The 18,946-nt window shown below is 38.8% G+C and overlaps 1 protein-coding gene across 1 annotated transcript in view; it reads right to left on the bottom strand.

Annotated features, from left to right (window-relative positions):
- Positions 1 to 18,946, bottom strand: part of DSCAM (DS cell adhesion molecule) — a 480,683-nt gene that overhangs the window by 182,936 nt on the left and 278,801 nt on the right. The window contains exon 4 of the mRNA XM_026868377.1: positions 4,202 to 4,348. Coding sequence (XP_026724178.1) covers positions 4,202 to 4,348 — 147 coding nt within the window. The remainder of the gene's footprint in view (positions 1 to 4,201; positions 4,349 to 18,946) is intronic.

Genomic DNA, 18,946 nt, shown 5'->3' with positions numbered 1-18,946 from the left:
GGCATAAAATACCATGGCAGGCACAGACCCTTTCTGCAGGTACCATTTCTGTCCCTTCAAGAACTGCACACCAGTCCCTGGGTCCTCTATCCCAGGTTCACTTCTCTTCACTTTTTCCCTTCTCAAACTGAGCCTTGGCAGGAGCAGCCCAGCCTGGAGTCCCATCCATGGAACAGTTAAACTGGGATTTGCCTGCATACTTCAGAAGCCTTGAACTGATTCTTACAGATAAAGTATTTAAAAACTATTCAGGGATACACAAAGATATGATACCAGTGACATGCTTTCTTGGATTCTGTACTTATATATTTACATGGATAGTAAAAAGATCTCTTCGGGATGTCTCTGGAACAGACTCCTATTAAGAGCATCTGCATTGCATATATTCCAGTTAAGAAAAAAAAAAATAAGAAAAGAAAAGAAAAGAAAGGAAAAGAAAAGAAGAAAAGAAAAGAAAAGAAAAGAAAAGAAAAGAAAAGAAAAGAAAAGAAAAGAAAAGAAAAGAAAAGAAAAGAAAAGAAAAGAAAAGAAAAGAAAAGAAAAGAAAAGAAAAGAAAAGAAAAGAAAGCACAAAATAAATCTCAGGGTTCATCTGCAACCAACTGAAGGAGTTTCCATAAGGGCAAATGCCGGGGGCTGCCCTTGGGCCACAACAACCCCCAGCAGCGCTACAGGCTTGGGGAGGAGTGGCTGGAGAGCTGCCAGTCAGAGAGGGACCTGGGGGTGCTGATTGACAGCCGGCTGAACAGGAGCCAGCAGTGTGCCCAGGGGGCCAAGAAGGCCAATGGCATCCTGGCTTGTGTCAGCAATAGCGTGGCCAGCAGGGACAGGGAAGGGATCTGACCCCTGTCCTCGGCACTGGTGAGGCCGCCCCTCGATTCCTGTGTTCAGTTTTGGGCCCCTCACTACAAAAAGGACATTGAATGACTCGAGCGTGTCCAGAGAAGGGCAACGGAGCTGGTGCAGGGTCTGGAGCACAGGTCGTACGGGGAGCGGCTGAGGGAACTGGGGGTGTTTAGTCTGGAGAAGAGGAGGCTGAGGGGAGACCTCATCGCCCTCTACAGCTCCCTGAAAGGAGGGTGCAGAGAGCTGGGGATGAGCCTTTTGAACCAAGTAACAAGCGACAGGACAAGAGGGAATGGCCTCAAGTTGCACCAGGGAAGGTTTAGACTAGATTTTAGGAAGCATTTCTTTCCAGGAGGAGTTGTTAGGTGTTGGAATGGGCTGCCCAGGGAGGTGGTGGAGTCCCCATCCCTGGAGGTGTTTAAGAGATGGGTCAACATAGCACTGAGGGATCTGGTGTAGTTGGGAACTGTCAGTGTGAGGTTAACGGTCAGACTAGATGATCTTCAAGGTCCTTTCCAAACTAGATGATTCTGTGATTCTGTGAGGCAAATAGCACAGTAACATAACCCAGTTCCAATATATGGTATAGACTCTTTAGAATGATTATTTTACTATGCTTTAAAAGTCAGCTACAAATGACTTCTGGGAAGGACAATGGTGAAAGATCTGAGGCAAAATACTGTTCTAAAATACTTTGGATCTTCTTTGAAGGACAGAGCAAGAAACGCATTATACTTTCAAAATCATAAGGATTTTTTGGAGTGTGGGGATTAAAAAATGGTAAAGATTTTGGGAACTGGGATTCATGGCTGGACAAAATTATTTGGGGAAAAGTACACTATAAATGGGCATTAGAGAAATAATTTGTAGCGTGTTAATGGTCTTGGGTTTAATTTTATTTAGAAAGGCCACATGATTTCAAGATGTTCTTACTCCAAATGAAATCTGGAACTTTGCTTTGGTCACAGGCATACTAATTATTTACATATGCATTTGCTATTGTATGCATATTACCTTTCTCTTTCAAACAATAATGAAGCTTAACTGGTATTAAAAATGTGGCCAAGAGGCTATGATCAATATCAAGCACAAACTATTTCATTCCCAAATAAGTAAAGAATATTTATGGATGTAAAAGTCAGGAAAAAATTCAGGTCTCATGCAAGCAGACCTTTCAAACTTAAAGGACTCACTATTTTAAAATATGAATTCCAGCCAAGAAAAAAAGAAAACCTGTTAGAGAAATATTAAGAGACAAACTCTGCCCATAATTACTGCACTTGTTCAGCAGATTAAGAGACTGCAAATCAGAGCCCACTATAGCTCTAATAGAGAATAATTAACCCCACTGAATTGAAAAAGTCTGCTATTGCACACAGGTAAAATTTCCTATTTACATTTGGCCTGTGGAGGAGAACAGAAAAGGGAACTCCAGACAGAGTGTACCTTTTAGGGTTCTTAGCCTGAATTGCAAACAAGACAGAGCTTTCATTTTTCCCCTTTTGTTCAGAGAGATAACTAGAAATTTTCCTGTGGTAACCAAGATACAAGCCTGATTTTATTTACGTTACCACTGGCTCAGCCTTAGCATGATTTCATACGGAAGCAGACCATATTATGGAGCCAGCCAGAAAAATAGGACCCTGCCTATCCTTATAAGACCAAAGCAGGCAGATTATTGTGCAGCAAAACTACTTCTTCATCTGGCTGGGTAAAGCAGAGGCAAGAGTTTTAACCACAGGGGACACACATCAAAGAAGAAACTCCTGGATCTCACTGGTAAGTGATTCTGATCTGAAAAAATCACACCATTTTTTTAATCATTAGTATAGTTAGGTACTGACTTGTACATTCAGAGGGCTCCAGCATCCTTCAACAATGACCATTTCGTAGGAGGGCAGGAATTATGTTATTAATGCAAAGCCTGGTGCCCATCTCTGTTTCTCTTAGGGCTCTCAAACAGAGAGTGGAGAAGTGAGATCATTAGATTTTTTTTCTGATAAAAGACAAGAGGATGGGGTGAAAAATAGAATGACCCCACTGACTGTTAGATTGTGAAGGTCACCATACCCTCTCTGATATTTAGGGTTAGGATCTTTAGGGCAACTTAGTAACAGTGAAAATGAGAAAAAGTTTGGGGGGGCTTTCAGTGGGATAGTGGGCATGACGCCTGTAAGGCAAGGATATAGGGACAAAGAGAGAGTCTGGGATACAGACATAGATAACTCTATGGATGTGGGAATACAATTGAAGATTTGCTCACATAAAAACACAGGGTACAGTTACATGCACTCAGAAAATGAGGGAGAGAAAGGGGAGATGGAGAAGAGCTAATCCTATACAGAGATGTTTGAGATCAAGTTCCAAACTCAGGCCTGGGGTCTGCTCCTCCTCCTCATCTCATCCACAGCTGGCACCTCCTCTCACTGAGACAAAATTGGGAGAAGGTGGGATTGGAGTAGCACCGTACTGACAGCCACAAGAGTTTAGGGTGGGGATGGGGGTGGTGTAGGGAACCCAACAGTCTATCACACACACAACAATCAGGAGATGCTTTACGATTACAAGGAAAAGTTAAAATACCCCATCTACCTTCTCATTTTCCTACCTGCTGCAAAAGGCCATTTGCCCTGGGACTCTTAGCTCTAACCATGGACTGCCACCAGCTAATTCTCCTGTCTGCCTGCAGCACCCTGGGTGGCCTGGAACAGGTCACATACCTCTTCTGGCTGGAGATCACTCCTGGAAGCAGGGAAACACGCTGTTTTCTCCAGAGAAGGAGTGTGATGAATGAAAAGGAAGGCTGAAATGCACCTCAGCTGACCTGAGGAGATTCCTGCAGTTGAAATATCTACAGCAGAGCTAAATGTCCTGAGTTCTTACTATGGTTAACAGAGAGAAATAGGGACAATGGGGCAATTCATCTCATCCTAAAGTGTGCAGCTGAAGTAGGTCAGATACACTATCCCTAAAAATGTTCCTCTACTTTGGTTACAAAGGGAAGTTAAGGTGACTAGATACTTTCACTGTGCAGGTCTACTTTTAATGGGATGAATCCCACCCACAGACCTTTTATACAGTACTCTAAAACTAGTAAAAATCCCTGTACTAAATGCCAGTGAACCCTAACAGTGTCTCTGGAAATATCTAATAGGAGATGAAAAACAGAAAAAAAGGATTATAAAATGGGACGTTTTATTTTGCAGCAACAGCTCACAGCTGACCACTTCTACTTTCTATTTGACAGACAACTTCGTTATTAGTGCATATGGACACGGGAACCTGCCTTGACAGTTTAGCATGCTAGAGAGAGGCATATACTGTACGTAATGTAGCATGATATATAAAGGAGCACCTGATACAAAAAGTCTTGCACTGTTGCTTTGTCGTGTTTCTCCTGTGTATCTGTGCCTTGTGATACATCGGTAGTTGTACAGTCCATCTTCATTCTGTACGTCTAAAATATACAAGGCTCCCGTGGATGTGATGAGAAATCTAGGTCCTGAAAGACATAAGAATTTGCAGTGTTTAAAGTATCTGGAGGTTGTTACTGTGTTCTGCTTGCTCACAGTGGGGGATGGATGACGTAAGCTGGATGGTTCCGAAGGGTTTTTTTGCCATAGTTTAGAAGCTCCGATTGTAAGCTTACTAAGTACTCACTGCAGATGCATATAAAGATATTAATTCATGTGTACTTTTTATAAAAAGGGTAGGGAGCTGTAAGGAAAATGTGAGGAATGTAAGAAAGAAACGTGACATGTTCTATATCACAAAAAATAAACAATATCCAAGAGGCACCTGAAATAAAATACAGGGTAAAGAACCAGTGCAGAATTTAATTCATTTTAATTCAATATTGTAGAGTGATATGATAGCAATTCACCATCAGAGCTGTATGTGATAGAAGCACAGTCTGGGATAGCATGCATATTTAAACAATATTAGCCAAAATAGCATATGTTGTCCAGGTACACTAGAAAATTGAGGAGAAAAAAGATCATAAAAAGTAAAACTAAGGGGATTCATGAAAGCAAGAGAACCTAACAAAAGGAGGAAGTTTTTACCCCAATAATATGAAACATATTTGCTAAAGAATGACAGTCATAAGAGCCACGTACTGCACAGCCCTGCTCCACAGCTTGCTTCAGGTGTGATGGGAAAACCAGCCTTGCTGACGTTGCCTACACCACTGACCTCAGTGAAGGTGTACACATCTGCACTAGCTGCAAGCCAGGCAGCAGGAGTGTAAGGAACAGTCCCAGGGCCCCCACCCTGTCTGTGTCTCCTGTGGGTTAATGCTCTTTAGGCCTCAGCAGGATGGGCTGGGCTCCCTGAAGCTCAGTACTTCCATGGCCCAGCTGCTGGCAAAAGGTGAGTTAATACATTAATCTGATCCGCTCTGAGCTTTTTCTTTTTTTTTTTTTTTTAAAGAATATTGCAGTCTGTGATTAGAGAAGCACAATCTAAGCAGGTAGACAGATTTGGTGTCTAAAAAAAGGGCTTAAATAATCAACACAGGATGTGTTGTTTAAAACTCTTCTTGTTTCATGTTGTTTTGGTTTGTTTTTTTGTTTGTTTTTTTTTAATTCTACACAGAAAGATTTCTTTCGGGAAGCAAATTAAGTCCAGCAAAGTGACTGCCCCTTAAAACTGAAAAAGGCTGACATGTTCATGGTCAGCATTTCTCCCAGTGTTCATTCAAATTGAAAATAATATAGTTGAAATTATCTTAAAATGCACATTTTTTATTATTAACTCTAAAATATGTGGAAATATCACAGTACATATATACACATGTGCAGTTTTGATCATTTGACACCTGCACAAATGCTTCTGTTCTGTTGAAAGTGCATGTTTTAAAAGCACGAACACAAAAAAGCTAACATCTATGTGTACATGGCTACTCTAAAGCTTTTCCTGTATTACAATAAGTGGAAGTCATGCAGTTAGAATGCACTGCAAACTTGGGCCTCACCTGGCCACTCTTTCCATTTAAATAATACTGCAGTCTAAGCTACGTATGCTTTTCTAAAACTTTTACACTGGAAAAAATGTTGATATCTTCTTTTTTATGTCTGCTTTGTTTTCTCTAGTAGCTGGTAGCTTTTCCAATATACATACATGTACCCATGTATTAAAAACATAGCTGGCTCCCAAATTAGGGGAAAGAATACTCAAAGATGAAACACATTATGAACTAATATTCAGTAATATGCAGCAAGAGATATTTCCTTTTCTTCAGAGCTCTATTTCAGCAATGACTTTTTAATAATTAAGTGTAGCCAGGGTACATGCTCACAAATGCATCAGTGGGAAAGCAATCCAGCAGAGAAACGACAGAAAGGAAATGGTATCATTGCAGAGGGTAATCTCCTTTAAACCACAATCTGAAAGAAATGGAAAAAAAAAACCCAAACCCAACCATTTAATGTCACAGGACAGAACTGACCCTTAGAGCAGAAAATACTGAATAAAGCAACATCACCCCACCTCTCTCATCCTTGGGTGAATACTAAATTATAAAATAACCACACTGACAACTTGTATTTGCTGACCCTGTTCTCCTCAAAGTCCTGAAAGTCCACAAGCATGGAAGTAGTTAGGTTACAACTTCAGAAAAGCATGAACCACACTGCACATATCCTTCTCAACTACACTGTTTGTTCAAATAACATGTGCCACTAAGAAGTATATTAACAAAATAAATCCCCAGAATGGAGGCACAGAAAATGTCGAGCTACTTGCCTGCTACTGCAGAAGAGCTGGGCAAGGAAAAGTGGGAAGGAGGAGGGAGGACTGGATGGCAAGAGCACCCTGCTCAGCCATGAGCAACACTATATTCCTGCCTAGAGGGGGGTTTACAGCCTAGGGAGCATTCTTATGCCAAGGACATATTGACTTCCTTATGCTTCTGAAAATTTATTTGCTAGCATACAGAAGGCTTGAGTTTCAACAGAAATTATTTACAAACAAATGTGCTGTTGAGTGTAGTAGGAAAAGCACCTGAATAGGTAATATTTCAATTTCACAGCCAGGTGTCTGAAATACAGCATTGAAAAGGTTACATGAAAAAAAGCAAAGCTCTCTTGCATCTTATATTTTAACATGTTAGTTGCAGTGTTTGGAGGACATAATATAGACAGTTAATAAGTTAGACCAATAAATATGTTTTACCTAACTTCTCAATTACTAATAATTCATTTATTTGCTAGTCACAAAAAAGCTTGGGTTGACCAGATGTGTTAATGAAGTTTTCTACAAATACCAGGTGGCTAACAACTACCTACTGGCAACCAGAAAGCATAGTCTGCAAGTGTGCAGGCAATCACCTAGTGAACCCCCTTAGCAGTCACAGGATTGTTCTTTACCTGATGTCATTCATACAGCCCAGCTCCGAAGCTCCGAAGCCACAGCAGGGAGGAGCCTACCGCCTCTTAGGGAGGCAGGCTCATAATGATTTGTACATTTTTTTTTTTTTTTTTTTGGGGGGGGGGTGTTGTTTTTCACACTGTAACTCCTAGATATAATGTAATATCCTATGTTAAGTATTCTTCCTGTCACAGTTCTCAGTTACTCAGACATAAACACTTGTCCCATTCCACCCTATCTCCTCATCACATAGGTACTCAACATCTGTACCCTTTAACAAGGTTCTCCTTTACCCCTGTCTCTAGGTTAGAAGGATATTTAAAATTTTGGTGTGAAAACCATGGGCTGTTTGACTCGTGTCACATGCAAATTGTGCACTACTGAAATATTCATAGAGCAAATCTACCTTTGCCAAGAAATATGTCATAAGGACTACAGGTAATTAAAGCACAGTTGTCTCCCTTAGTCTGTAGGCAGCATAAATGACAGCTTTACAAGACAGGAATCACATTTAAGGCCTTTACTGGGGTTAATGATGGCTATGCAGCAAAGGCAATGCCTTCTTGCTTCTGTTTCCAGCTGTGTGAGCATTAACCAGCTCTGTATTTCAGACAGCACAGCACAGTTCAGATGTGTGTTTACCCACAGCAATGCCACTCAGCTTGCAGGACTGCCAGGCTGCTGAACCAGCTCTGTATATACCATGCAGACATGTCCTTTGTAGCCCAATCAAGGCTTAGAAAAGACTTTTCAAGCTGGGATGTAACTCCATTCCCAAACTATGCAGAGATAGATGGTGGAGATACCGCTCAGCTGCTATCACATCAGGACCAGGAACACACAAAAAGGTGCTAATGGGATGGTTGTGACCATTTTGGTCCTTCCAGTATATCTGCAAATGCTGTGCATTTTGGTCCAGCCAGTGGGACCCAAACAGCTGAGAGGCAGAAATGTACTCCTTGTTCAGTGGCTTCATGTAGCTTTCTCTTTCTGGGATCCAGTGTCACCTCGGCAAAGTATACATAATTTCATTTCTACAGAATCACACTGTTGGAGACTATTTTTATACAGAAGTTTAAGACCCTACAAATGTGTCCAAAGTTTAAAAATTAATTTATTTCTCTATGCTTTTCTAAGCTCTCACTATTTTGAGATATGGTCTATACAGGACATCACTGATAATTAAATTTGTCTCTCAGGGTAAGCATGAAGCGATTGTCATAGAAATTCAGTTAGAAGATCAAATTCAGAGCTTCCCTTAAAACTGCCGAAAGCTCACTTCCTCAGAATTTCTACCTTGTACACATTATTGCTGCTAACACTTGCTCTGGAATTGAAACTAGGGAAATGTGTGGAGTGGCTACCGCCGGGTTGAAGAATACGTACAGATTTGTGGGCTCTTTCCAGATCCCATAGTACTGCCTTATATTTGCGAGTGAAGCCTTCCTTCTTCAGTCCTGGAAGCGAGTTTCCTCAGATGCAGTTATACATCTGGGTCAATGAGAGTGGGTACACTTATTAAAAGCCTGTCACTTAATAAAAGAGGTTTGTGAAAGCTGTGCAGAGCAAAGAAATTTTTCAGTGTTATCTTGCTGTATTTTCTAGAGAAGTTATGAGCATACTTGAGCTATCTAACACTGCTTAGATCATCTTCCTGTTGGAAATGACTCAGACAATTGTATAATAAAACCTTCACTTAAAGCATTATCTAGAGATTTTTGCCTCACCCTCTTTAAAGATAACTACAAGTAAATAGTTATTGCCACACATCAGATATTACCCCACAGTATACATTTCTTCCCAACACACATTGTGTATAATTGCAGGGCTAAAGCTTCTTTTCCTCTCTTCTTCTTAATATATTTTGCATACTTATATAATGCTTTAATAACGAACCCCTCCTTCTACTGTAAAAAAACGAGACAGAAAAGATGACAGACAAATAAAAGGAGAAATGCATGTAATTTCTGTCATCTTTAAACGGAGAGCATTTTCATTAAAACCGACAGGCTGTCAGCTGTGACAAAGCCAAAGTGTTGAGTGTTCTGCCTTCTGTACTTCAAAAAGTGTTTAGAAATGCACCAGGATAGGGATCGACAAGCTCTTATTGCCCTGTTGATCTAGGGGAGTGCTTTCTTCTTGAGGCACATTTAATTTAATCGCTCTTGCTTTGCTGTAACAAAGTCTAATTTTTTTGACTTACCCACTTAATATGCCAAATAGGGATTTTTTAAAATGGAACATCCTTTCAGATAAACTGAAGCTTTTTATTTGTTTGGCTGTTAGCAGGCTTCAAGGGAGGAAGGCAAAGAAGCCTCCTTCACAACAATTAAAAAGAACACTGTCAAAATATAGCTCATAATTCCCATTTATTATTCCTTCTCAGTAGTGTTTGTACTAATGCCTTGAAAACTTGATTATAATGATTTCAGTATCCGATTTTCAGAGATGTTGAAAGCTTACATCTTTTTGGGCCTTCAATTCTTGGTGCCTTTGAAAACCTTGGCCAATATCTGTAGCATACATTTCATTCAAAGAGTTCAAAGGATGTTAGGAACCCTTACCACATTTTGCCTTGGTGAGGTGGGCAAGCATAGTAACATACTACTATTTAAAATTTAAATGTTTTAAAGAGAAGCTTACTGAGATATGTGGATCAATGTACACAAATCAGTGGAAAAACAGGGAATGGAACCCATAATTCTTTCTCCAACATCTCATCTGTCATTAATACATAACTTTGCCTCACTGGGAGACTGAAAACAAAATAAATAGATCCAAGGACTAGAAAGACCATTAGAATCCTTTATTGTCACATTTCATACTTCACCCATTAACTCCTGCAGTAGGTCCATATCTGGAAGTTAAGCTATAGCTTTTTTAAAAAGATATTAGTCATGATTAAAGATTTCTTGTAAGTGGAGGGCATGTGATACCCACGGGTAAATTACTCCAGCGGTTAATTATTCTCACTTTTGAAAGTTAGTGTATGGTTTGTGGTCTATCTGGCTTTGACCCCAGCTGTTGGATCTTACTGTGCCTTCATTAAAGATTTCCTCTGCAGTCAGAAATCTTCTGCCCATTTAAGCACTTACAGAACATGAGGAAATTACCTCTTAAACCATCTTTCTCCTTAATTAGTTATACAGATTGAACTTCCTAAATCATTTACTGTGAATTATTCATATCCTGAAATATTCCTGTAGTTTTTGCTGAACACCTTAACAACTTTTTGTAGTTCTTTTTCAAGTTTGGATCATGCGCATAAGTTCAGCAATGGTTCTGGTAATAGTGAATGAAAAATGTATCTCCTCTACACAAATTTTCCTTCCACTTATGCATCCAGAAATTACAGTAGTTGTCTTATTAGTGCTAAGTTGCTTCAGTTGTTCACTGAAAATTGTGATCTCCTTTCCAGAGTCATGGACTTAAAGAACAGATTTCCCTCATTCTGTAAATGCAACCTATTGTCTGTCTTAACACTAGAATGGGCTGTATGAAAAACTACATGTTCAAATCAGACCTCTTTATCACACAATCGAATCTCCCTATGCAACTCACCAAGCCACACTGTCATTTGCCATTACACCAACGTTTAAAGTTTGCATACTTTATCAACATGTCTTTCCTTTACTAATTTTCATTCATTAATAAAACTTTATGTCTTCATCTGAGATATTACCAAACCACTTGATTTGCAGATACATCTTTCAAAGTAATAAGACCCTGAAGAGAACAGGGAAGAGGGAGAGGAAACTGGGTTGTACCTAGGCTTGACCAACCTCAACTGAGGGCCCCAAATCCCATGACATTTTAGAATCACACCGCTCATTTTACTATCTGCTGACTAGTGCCCTAAATAACCTAGTGACTTCATTAAAGCTGAGCTGCGTTTGCAGATCATGTGTTCATTTCTCTAAGTGAGGAGGTCACATTAACAATTATGAAATTGCTCTTATGTAAGGTTTTTAATGCTTTCCATTAGACTGTATAATACCAGAGATTAAAATAAAATTTTACAGGTCTGAGTAATAAGTTAAAATAATTCTGTTTAGGTTTCCTATGTGAAATTGTTCTCATGTATAATTCATAAGAAAATGCGAACACTTTCCTGTTGAATTAGTGCACAATATTCTTGTATGAAAATGAGAATATTTTAAAACTGTAGCATTAATTATTCTTTTATCATGCCCTTTTCCCCCAGCATGCTGGTAGTCTTTAAATAGGGGTAATGTTATCCTCAAGATGGTTTAAAAAATCATATTTGATTTTCACTTTGTTGGAAACACATCTAATAGCATTATGTTATTGCAATCTAAATTGGGTTGATAGAAATTAAGAGAACAGATGGCTGTTCTAATTGTGTGCCAAATGATAATATAGAACAAATAAACTTTTATCAACCATACTTGTTACCTCTGCTGGATAGAACTGCTTCTGCTAAGCAAGTTTCTAGCATGACCTGTGCACGCAAGGGGAGAAACCTCCCCACAGAGCCAAAGCAGAGAATAACCTATAACTCAGTTTTACAGCACTGCTACAACATCATTCTCAAAGCAAAACAATCTGCTGCTCTGGGCATGGAAAATGTGCTAGAAGCAGCTGTGCTTAAACTGTGCCCTGAAGTCACAGTCCTTTGAATGCTTTTGATACACAAACCAAAGATTAGATGAGGAAAGAGAAGCATACAGGAAAGAGGGAGGTAAAGATTTCACTTTTCCAAGCACCACTCACATAATGTACTCAACCTATGTGAAACACCTGGGGTGGTGTTCACAGTAGGTGGTGCAGATGGTCAGAACAGGACTATGCTCCTCTGAGCAGCACAACCTCACCCCCAGGGACATAGCCAAGCTCACAGGCCCTGGTAGCACACCCTACAGAGGATAAAACCGAATTTTTCAGCTCCTCATATTCCCTCAGCAATAAGGTCTGCAAATTGCACCTTTGGAGTGTGTTGGCCACTGCCCCTCTCCTTGTCTGGGACACAACCTGCAGCTGACTTCCAGGAGAACAGGAGCAGGAAGGAAGCCACAGCACTGCCCTACAGCCCAAGGGCAATGAACTTTCTTAATCAATTGCAATTAAATTAATCCTTCCTTCTCTTACCACCTCCACCCTTCAGGCACACTTTCTGAAGAACCACACACTTATTTGTATTACATGGCCTGGTCTTTACCTCTTACAAATCTGGGTTTTGATAACTGGAGAGGCCACCGTGAACGTGAGATTCTGGGAGAAAGATTCAGTGGCAAAGCTTCTCAAGTGTCACCATAGTACAATGCTACTCATGAGGAATTAAAGTCTTCCATTTTTTTTTCCTGACACAAGGAAAGAACTAAAAGAAGTGGTTGTCTGAGGCAAAGGAGGTTGCTGCCATATTTGACCTATTGTTCAGGTTCCTCAAAGCTCACAGAGATGTATCTCTACTGTAAGATTCAGCTTGCAGCTCTGAAGTTTTCTTCATTTCCACAGCAGCTAGAATTTTCCCTTTTCCTTCTGTTTAGATTTTTTTTTCTTTTTCTTTCCCCAGAATTAAATTTGAGAACTTATAAAACAAGCCATAAGCCTCTCATGAGGTATTTTTCTATTTTATATAGTCTCATAATCTGTTTTAAGTTCAATAACTGGGGTTATCTCTCTGCAAAGAGTTAAGGACATTTATAAACATTTCCAATCCTATGAGCTGACATGGTTCCAGTTGTAACACAGATGGATGCTTAACTTTGCAATATTTATGTAGAACTGATAACTCAAGACCAAGACAGATTTTTTCTTACACCATCACTTTTTAGCCCCCTCACCTCTTCTACCTCAGTCACATCCCTCCTCAAGGAACATCTATTTTGGTGGCAGTTCAGTCTGAATCAGGGTATACAAGTAAATCTGTTATTTGTCAGTCACCCTGCCCCTTGGCCAGTGGAGGTCAGAACTGATCAAAGTGTGTGAAGTCCAATTCAACCATCATCACCATCTCTCTAAAACGCTAGGAGAGGAAGGGAGCAAGGTCATGAAATATTTTCCCCTCGATCCTTGAAAGTAGAAAAGCTTAAAGAGAACAGTTAACATAGAATTGTTATTATTTTGGCATCTATATATCTAAGGAATATTAGGGACCAACCATGTCTTTCTGCATCTCTCTAAAGAAAACAGATTTAGTGAAATCTAGATGCTGTGGTGTTTACTTCTCCATTCCAAGATGGCTTATTGTGTCTTATAACTTGTGATTTTGACACAACTATAGTTTCCAGATTTCTCTTAATGTTTTGCATGTAATATTACTAGCTAAGACAACGAGCCTGCCAATATAGAACCACAAGGTTAATAAAATTGAGAGAGAAAGGGAGAAAAAACCAAAAAGAAATTAAAAAAAAAAAAAAAAGCAAGCAAAAAAGGCAAAAAAGAGAAAGAAAGGGGAAGGGTAGAGGGATGGAAATGAAGCTCCAGGTTTGGCTTTCTAAATTGAGCTGAGGGGGATTATCTGCTGAGTCAATTAGAGCTTTACCCTAGGAACAAGAGTTGTGGCACTGTATTGGGTTCACATTCAGACAGGATGAGGCCTGAACACAATGCTCAAAAATCAAACAGGTCCTGAAAGCTGTTGGTATCTATATTCATGGTTTTAATTGATTTAAATTCAACTGTAACATGAGTTCATCTGTGTTTCTGTAATCACAGAATAAGGAAAGACATATGAGCATTACTGCTATTATATGCACAGTGCCATCATTTTCTGAATAAGTTTGGATACTATGATAATGGCTATTCTGAAAACCAGATTGTTAGACAAATTACACAAATCAGAACACTTTTTATTGCCCCCTCCATGTTTCTGAGACTGCAAAAATGTATTTCATGCCAATTGTTCATACCAATTCCACTTACATTAAGCATGTAGTATTCAAGCTTTATAAAGGAGCAGTAAACATGCTGTTTTTTAAAAAGAGCATAAATAGATGCAGGAGCTATATTTTTGTGTATACAGACCAGTTTATGTTAATTGCTACTACTTTATGATTGGATAGTATAAACGTGACTGATCACATAATGTTTATATTTAATTGTTCACCCTCTTAATCTTTTATGAATATATTAGGCATGAGCAACTACCGTTCTCCACCCGCTGTTGCTGTCAGTCCTCCAGGATATTAAATAAAACTGCCATAATCTTTAATACCACAGTTTTAGATTATTTGGGTCCTTGCACACATTGCTGCAGAAGCTGCTTTCCTTACTTCATCTAGAAAGCAAGCAGATAATTTTAAATCACTAGCTAGTTTTAGGGGCTCTGATTAAAGAGGATTCAGCTTTCTCCATGATATATGGAGCTGTCTGAAGGATTAAAATTTCTTCGCTCAGGCTTTTGCTGGTGCATCCCAAGTAAATAAATAGCCTGCAGCTGACCAGTGGCTTAGCACAGATAAACTTACGCTTTACAACATCAAAGAACATAACCCACCCCTCCTTCTATCTGCATGTAAATTTAAACACAAACACAAGCTTGTTAAGTAAATGAAGAACCTCCATCTCCTCTGGCCTGAACAGCAGTTGGTTTATGTCACCATCATCAAATATGCAACTTAATAGCTTATAGCTTCAAAGTCATTGTATATGCAGAATACGTACTGTTATACACAATATGATCAGAATAAATCACAACCTCACACACACAGAATTACAAGTGCCACCAGCTGCAGAATTATTTTGACTAACTGCAAATAATCAATATTGTGCTACATTAATTAGAGCAGCTGCAGCTCTGTGGTCCCACATGTTTAGCCACATTTGTTCTGCAGGTAACTGTGAGGGTAATGAAGCATTTCAACCTTAAGAAACAGTTTTATGAGAAACTTAGAACAGTACCCATTCCCATCATGAAAAAATCTATTCAGAGTTTCACAAGACGTGAGTATTCAGAATATTTCTTTAAGGGATATGCAGTAACTAACAAAGCCTTGTGTAGTACATTCTAGCATAGTATTTTCACCTAATGACTTATTTTGAGAGTGTAAAATTTGGCAAACATAAACAGGTTAATTCTGGTTTTAGGGTACTGATTTGGGAAGAAGTTACTATCTTCTTTGCTCAATTTGAAAACGTAAAACATGTTGTCCCTTGGGTAAAAACTATTCAAAATATTAACTGTGGGAGGAAATAGTTCCACTAGGAATTAGAGCTAAATTAAATCATTTCCCCTGGAGACTCCTGGCCAGTCCCTTAGGGACAGAGTCCAGTGTTCAGTGAATAATTTTTAAGAGGAAGAAAAAATCAATTAATCATGTACATTTCTATCTTTAGAACAAGACAACAGTGTTAAGTCTATGGAGTCACCTTTTGACAGCTCTTTAGAAAACAAAATATTTTAAAAAATTTCCTCTACCATCAGCTGCATACTACTTTTCCTCGAGAAACTTGTCCTCTCTCATACACACTGATTTCCACTTGAACATACCCTCCTATGGAATATGATGGGAACCTACCTCTGTCACTGGATTATCCTTCCCATACCACACAGGTGAGCCACAGAACTCCACTTCATACACTTTATGTTTTTAACTTGTTTCAGCTCTGAGTATCACTCATACACATACAATTTTAAAAAAATAATCTCCTGACAGGTCCCATGTTTTAGGAACTGATACACATTTTCCTCAGTAGAGACACACACATTAAGTTCCTATACAGCATAGCACCATGTCAATTGATGAAGCAGTGTTTTAAACAGGTGTGTAGCATCAGGATGACAGTAGTAAGGGCAGAAATAGGTAAAAATTGTTTCATACTGTGTAACGAAACAAAAGGTCATCTGTGGACCCTGATTCAATGAAATTAATACAGGAATACTAGAAAAATAGCAACTGAGTCTTATAAAAGATAAGGCGCACATATAATCAAATATGCTGAAAAAAAAAAAAAAAGCAACACAGATTTTAAACTGGAATAACTGCAAGCAATTCTTAAGAATATGACCCCAACTGTATTGCATCAGCATACAGGAATCCAACATGCGTGCTGACCTCACTTTTTGTGGGTTACAAAGTTTTATAACACTTACAACATTTTAATAATCAGAAACACATTGGATGTGTGTTATAATGTTGTAAGCAGCTCCAGTATTTCTGGGCCCCACAACTTAAGAAGGATGTGAAGGTCCTTGCATGCATCCAGAGGAGGGCAACAAAGCTGGTGAGGGGGCTGGAAGGCATGTCCTGTGGGGAGTGGTTAAGGACTTTGGGCTTGTCTAGTTTGGAGAAAAGGGGGCTGAGGGGTGACCTCATTGCTCTCTACAGCTTCCTGAGGAGGGGAAGCAGAGAGGGAGGTACGATCTCTTCTCCCTGGGATCCATTGACAGGACACATGGGAATGGCTCAAAGCTGCACCAGGGAACATTCAGACTTGACATTAGGAAGCATTTCTTTACCAAGAGGGTGTTTGCGCCCTGGAACGGGACTCCTAGAGAGGTGGTTGATGCTCCGAGCCTGTCAGTGTTTAAGAGGCATTTGGACAAGGCACTTAACAACATGCATTAACTTTTGGTCAGCCCTGAATTGGTCAGGCAGTTGAACCAGATGGTCATTGTAGCTCCTTCCAACTGTTCTGTTCTGTTCTATTCTATTCTATTCTATTCTATTCTATCTATTCTATTCTATTCTATTCTATTCTATTCTATTCTATTCTATTCTATTCTATTCTATTCTATTCTATTCTATTCTATTCTATTCTATTCCATTCCATTCCATTCCATTCCATTCCATTCCATTCCATTCCATTCCATTCCATTCCATTCCATTCTTTGTCAAGGTAGGCTCTTTACTGACATCTTTGTGAAACTAACTTTTTAACAGTAAAAGGGTTCAGTAAATATAACTTTTCATCATAGATTAAATTCAGAGTGTGATTTATCCTAAGCATCAACTCAAGATTATGGGGTATTTCAATCCAACTTAATTTCAAATAATTATATGAGATAAAACTAGGAAGGATGTGTAGTTCCAGACCTTGTCATAAAACTTATGTTGATCTGTACTATAGCTTTCCTTAGATTGGCAACACAAAGAAAAATATCATCATAAATACAACAAACATCATTTCTTTAGAATAAATGTAAGCATTTTGGGGTTTTTTATTGCCTTCTCTGAACTGCTCAGAGGATCATGACTTGAAAGCCTTTCCAGATATCAGAAAAATTATCAAAATATGCCTGAATACATTTCTCAGATAATTTAATATTTTTCCTATTTAAAATTGATTGAGAAATTGAGGCACTGTAAAGCTAATTGATTTGCCTAATGTTATCTTGCATGTTTGTGGAAGACATGGGAATCCAATATCTGAGTCCTTGACTTTGAGCATAAAAGCATCCTTTCCTACTTCTTATTTTACATGCTGTGCCTGAAGACCTGACAAATAATATTCAACCCTTTGCATAGGTACACAACAAGGACATGGTTTGAATGTGTAAAGTTCTATGTATGAACTAAACGTTACTATTGTTCTACTATTTCAGCTGTCAGTGTTAGCAAGCACATTGTACCTGTTTTTCTTTGCACTGTTGCACATTTTCTATGAAGACCTCAGAATAAATTTTTAAATATAGCCTTTTGGCAGACTAATATTTTAGGCAAGTCTGTTGTAAACATTCTTCTCCTTTTCCTGAGCTCTTCCTGTACTTAAAGACAGAATTAGTTCTGCAAATTATGAAAAGCATCTATTTTATTAATGCTTACAGCTCCAGTTTAGGGGTGCATGACACCATTTATTAAGCAATGAGATCCACTATAAGGTGGTTTTTTGCTATCTTTTAAATCATGAATTAAGAAAATAGAGGTGTTTTAGAACAAAATACTGGAAACTTATATTCTAAATATTAGACTTTGGCTGAAAGTCACACACACTATTTTTTCTACTTCTAAAACTTATTTTTGGAAGCATAGCATTAGATTAAAAAAAAAAAAAAAGGCAACAAAATAAAAATGTCAAAGCAGAGAGACCAGCATTGCCTGGACCCTAAGCAGTCCTGAGAAAGTCATTCTCTCTTTCTTTATCTCCACAGGCCATTAAAGAACATTTTGAATCACAGAGTGACCTTGCTTGTCAACATCATATGACATTAGTAGAGATGGCCTTGACCATGCTAATAACATTTATACATGAAGATCTATATAATTGATGTTTCTTGCATTCCCAGAAAATGTAAGCAGCATAAAGTTGTCTAAACAGGATTGACCTGACAGAAATGCATGTACATGTACAGCACGTTCAGTACATCCACGATGTGCAGAATCTGAAGTGAGTATTTTGCACTGATGATCAGTGCAGTACAACTGCTGCAGCATACAGAGTGTAAATCAGACACATCCATGATCTCTTGCACAATGTGGATGTGGAACAGCTGCTAACTGCATGCATGGAATTTGTTTAAATTATTAGCACATGGGGATAAAATACACCTTTACAGTAGAGGAACATTATGAAACCTGTGAACCATATATGTATCTCATTTAAGCCATCAGAACGTGGCTTAAAAGGGATTTAGAATCATGTACCAGTGGTCTGATTTTCTTACTTGTGCATGACAGTTGCCTGAAAAGAGATGTGACTCTCTGAAGACAGTGCTTTAAAAGCATAAGGTCTAAAAGTACTCTTTTTTTGGGGCAAATTAATCTAAAGTAAGGATTTTCAGCCAATTTGCTTCAATGTACTTCTTTTTCCCAAGAAAACACAATGCAGT

This window comes from Athene cunicularia, assembly GCF_003259725.1.
Source record: "Athene cunicularia isolate RWA chromosome 1 unlocalized genomic scaffold, athCun1 chr1_part1, whole genome shotgun sequence".
Classification (NCBI taxonomy): domain Eukaryota; kingdom Metazoa; phylum Chordata; class Aves; order Strigiformes; family Strigidae; genus Athene; species Athene cunicularia.
This window is presented reverse-complemented; position numbering and strand designations above follow the sequence as displayed.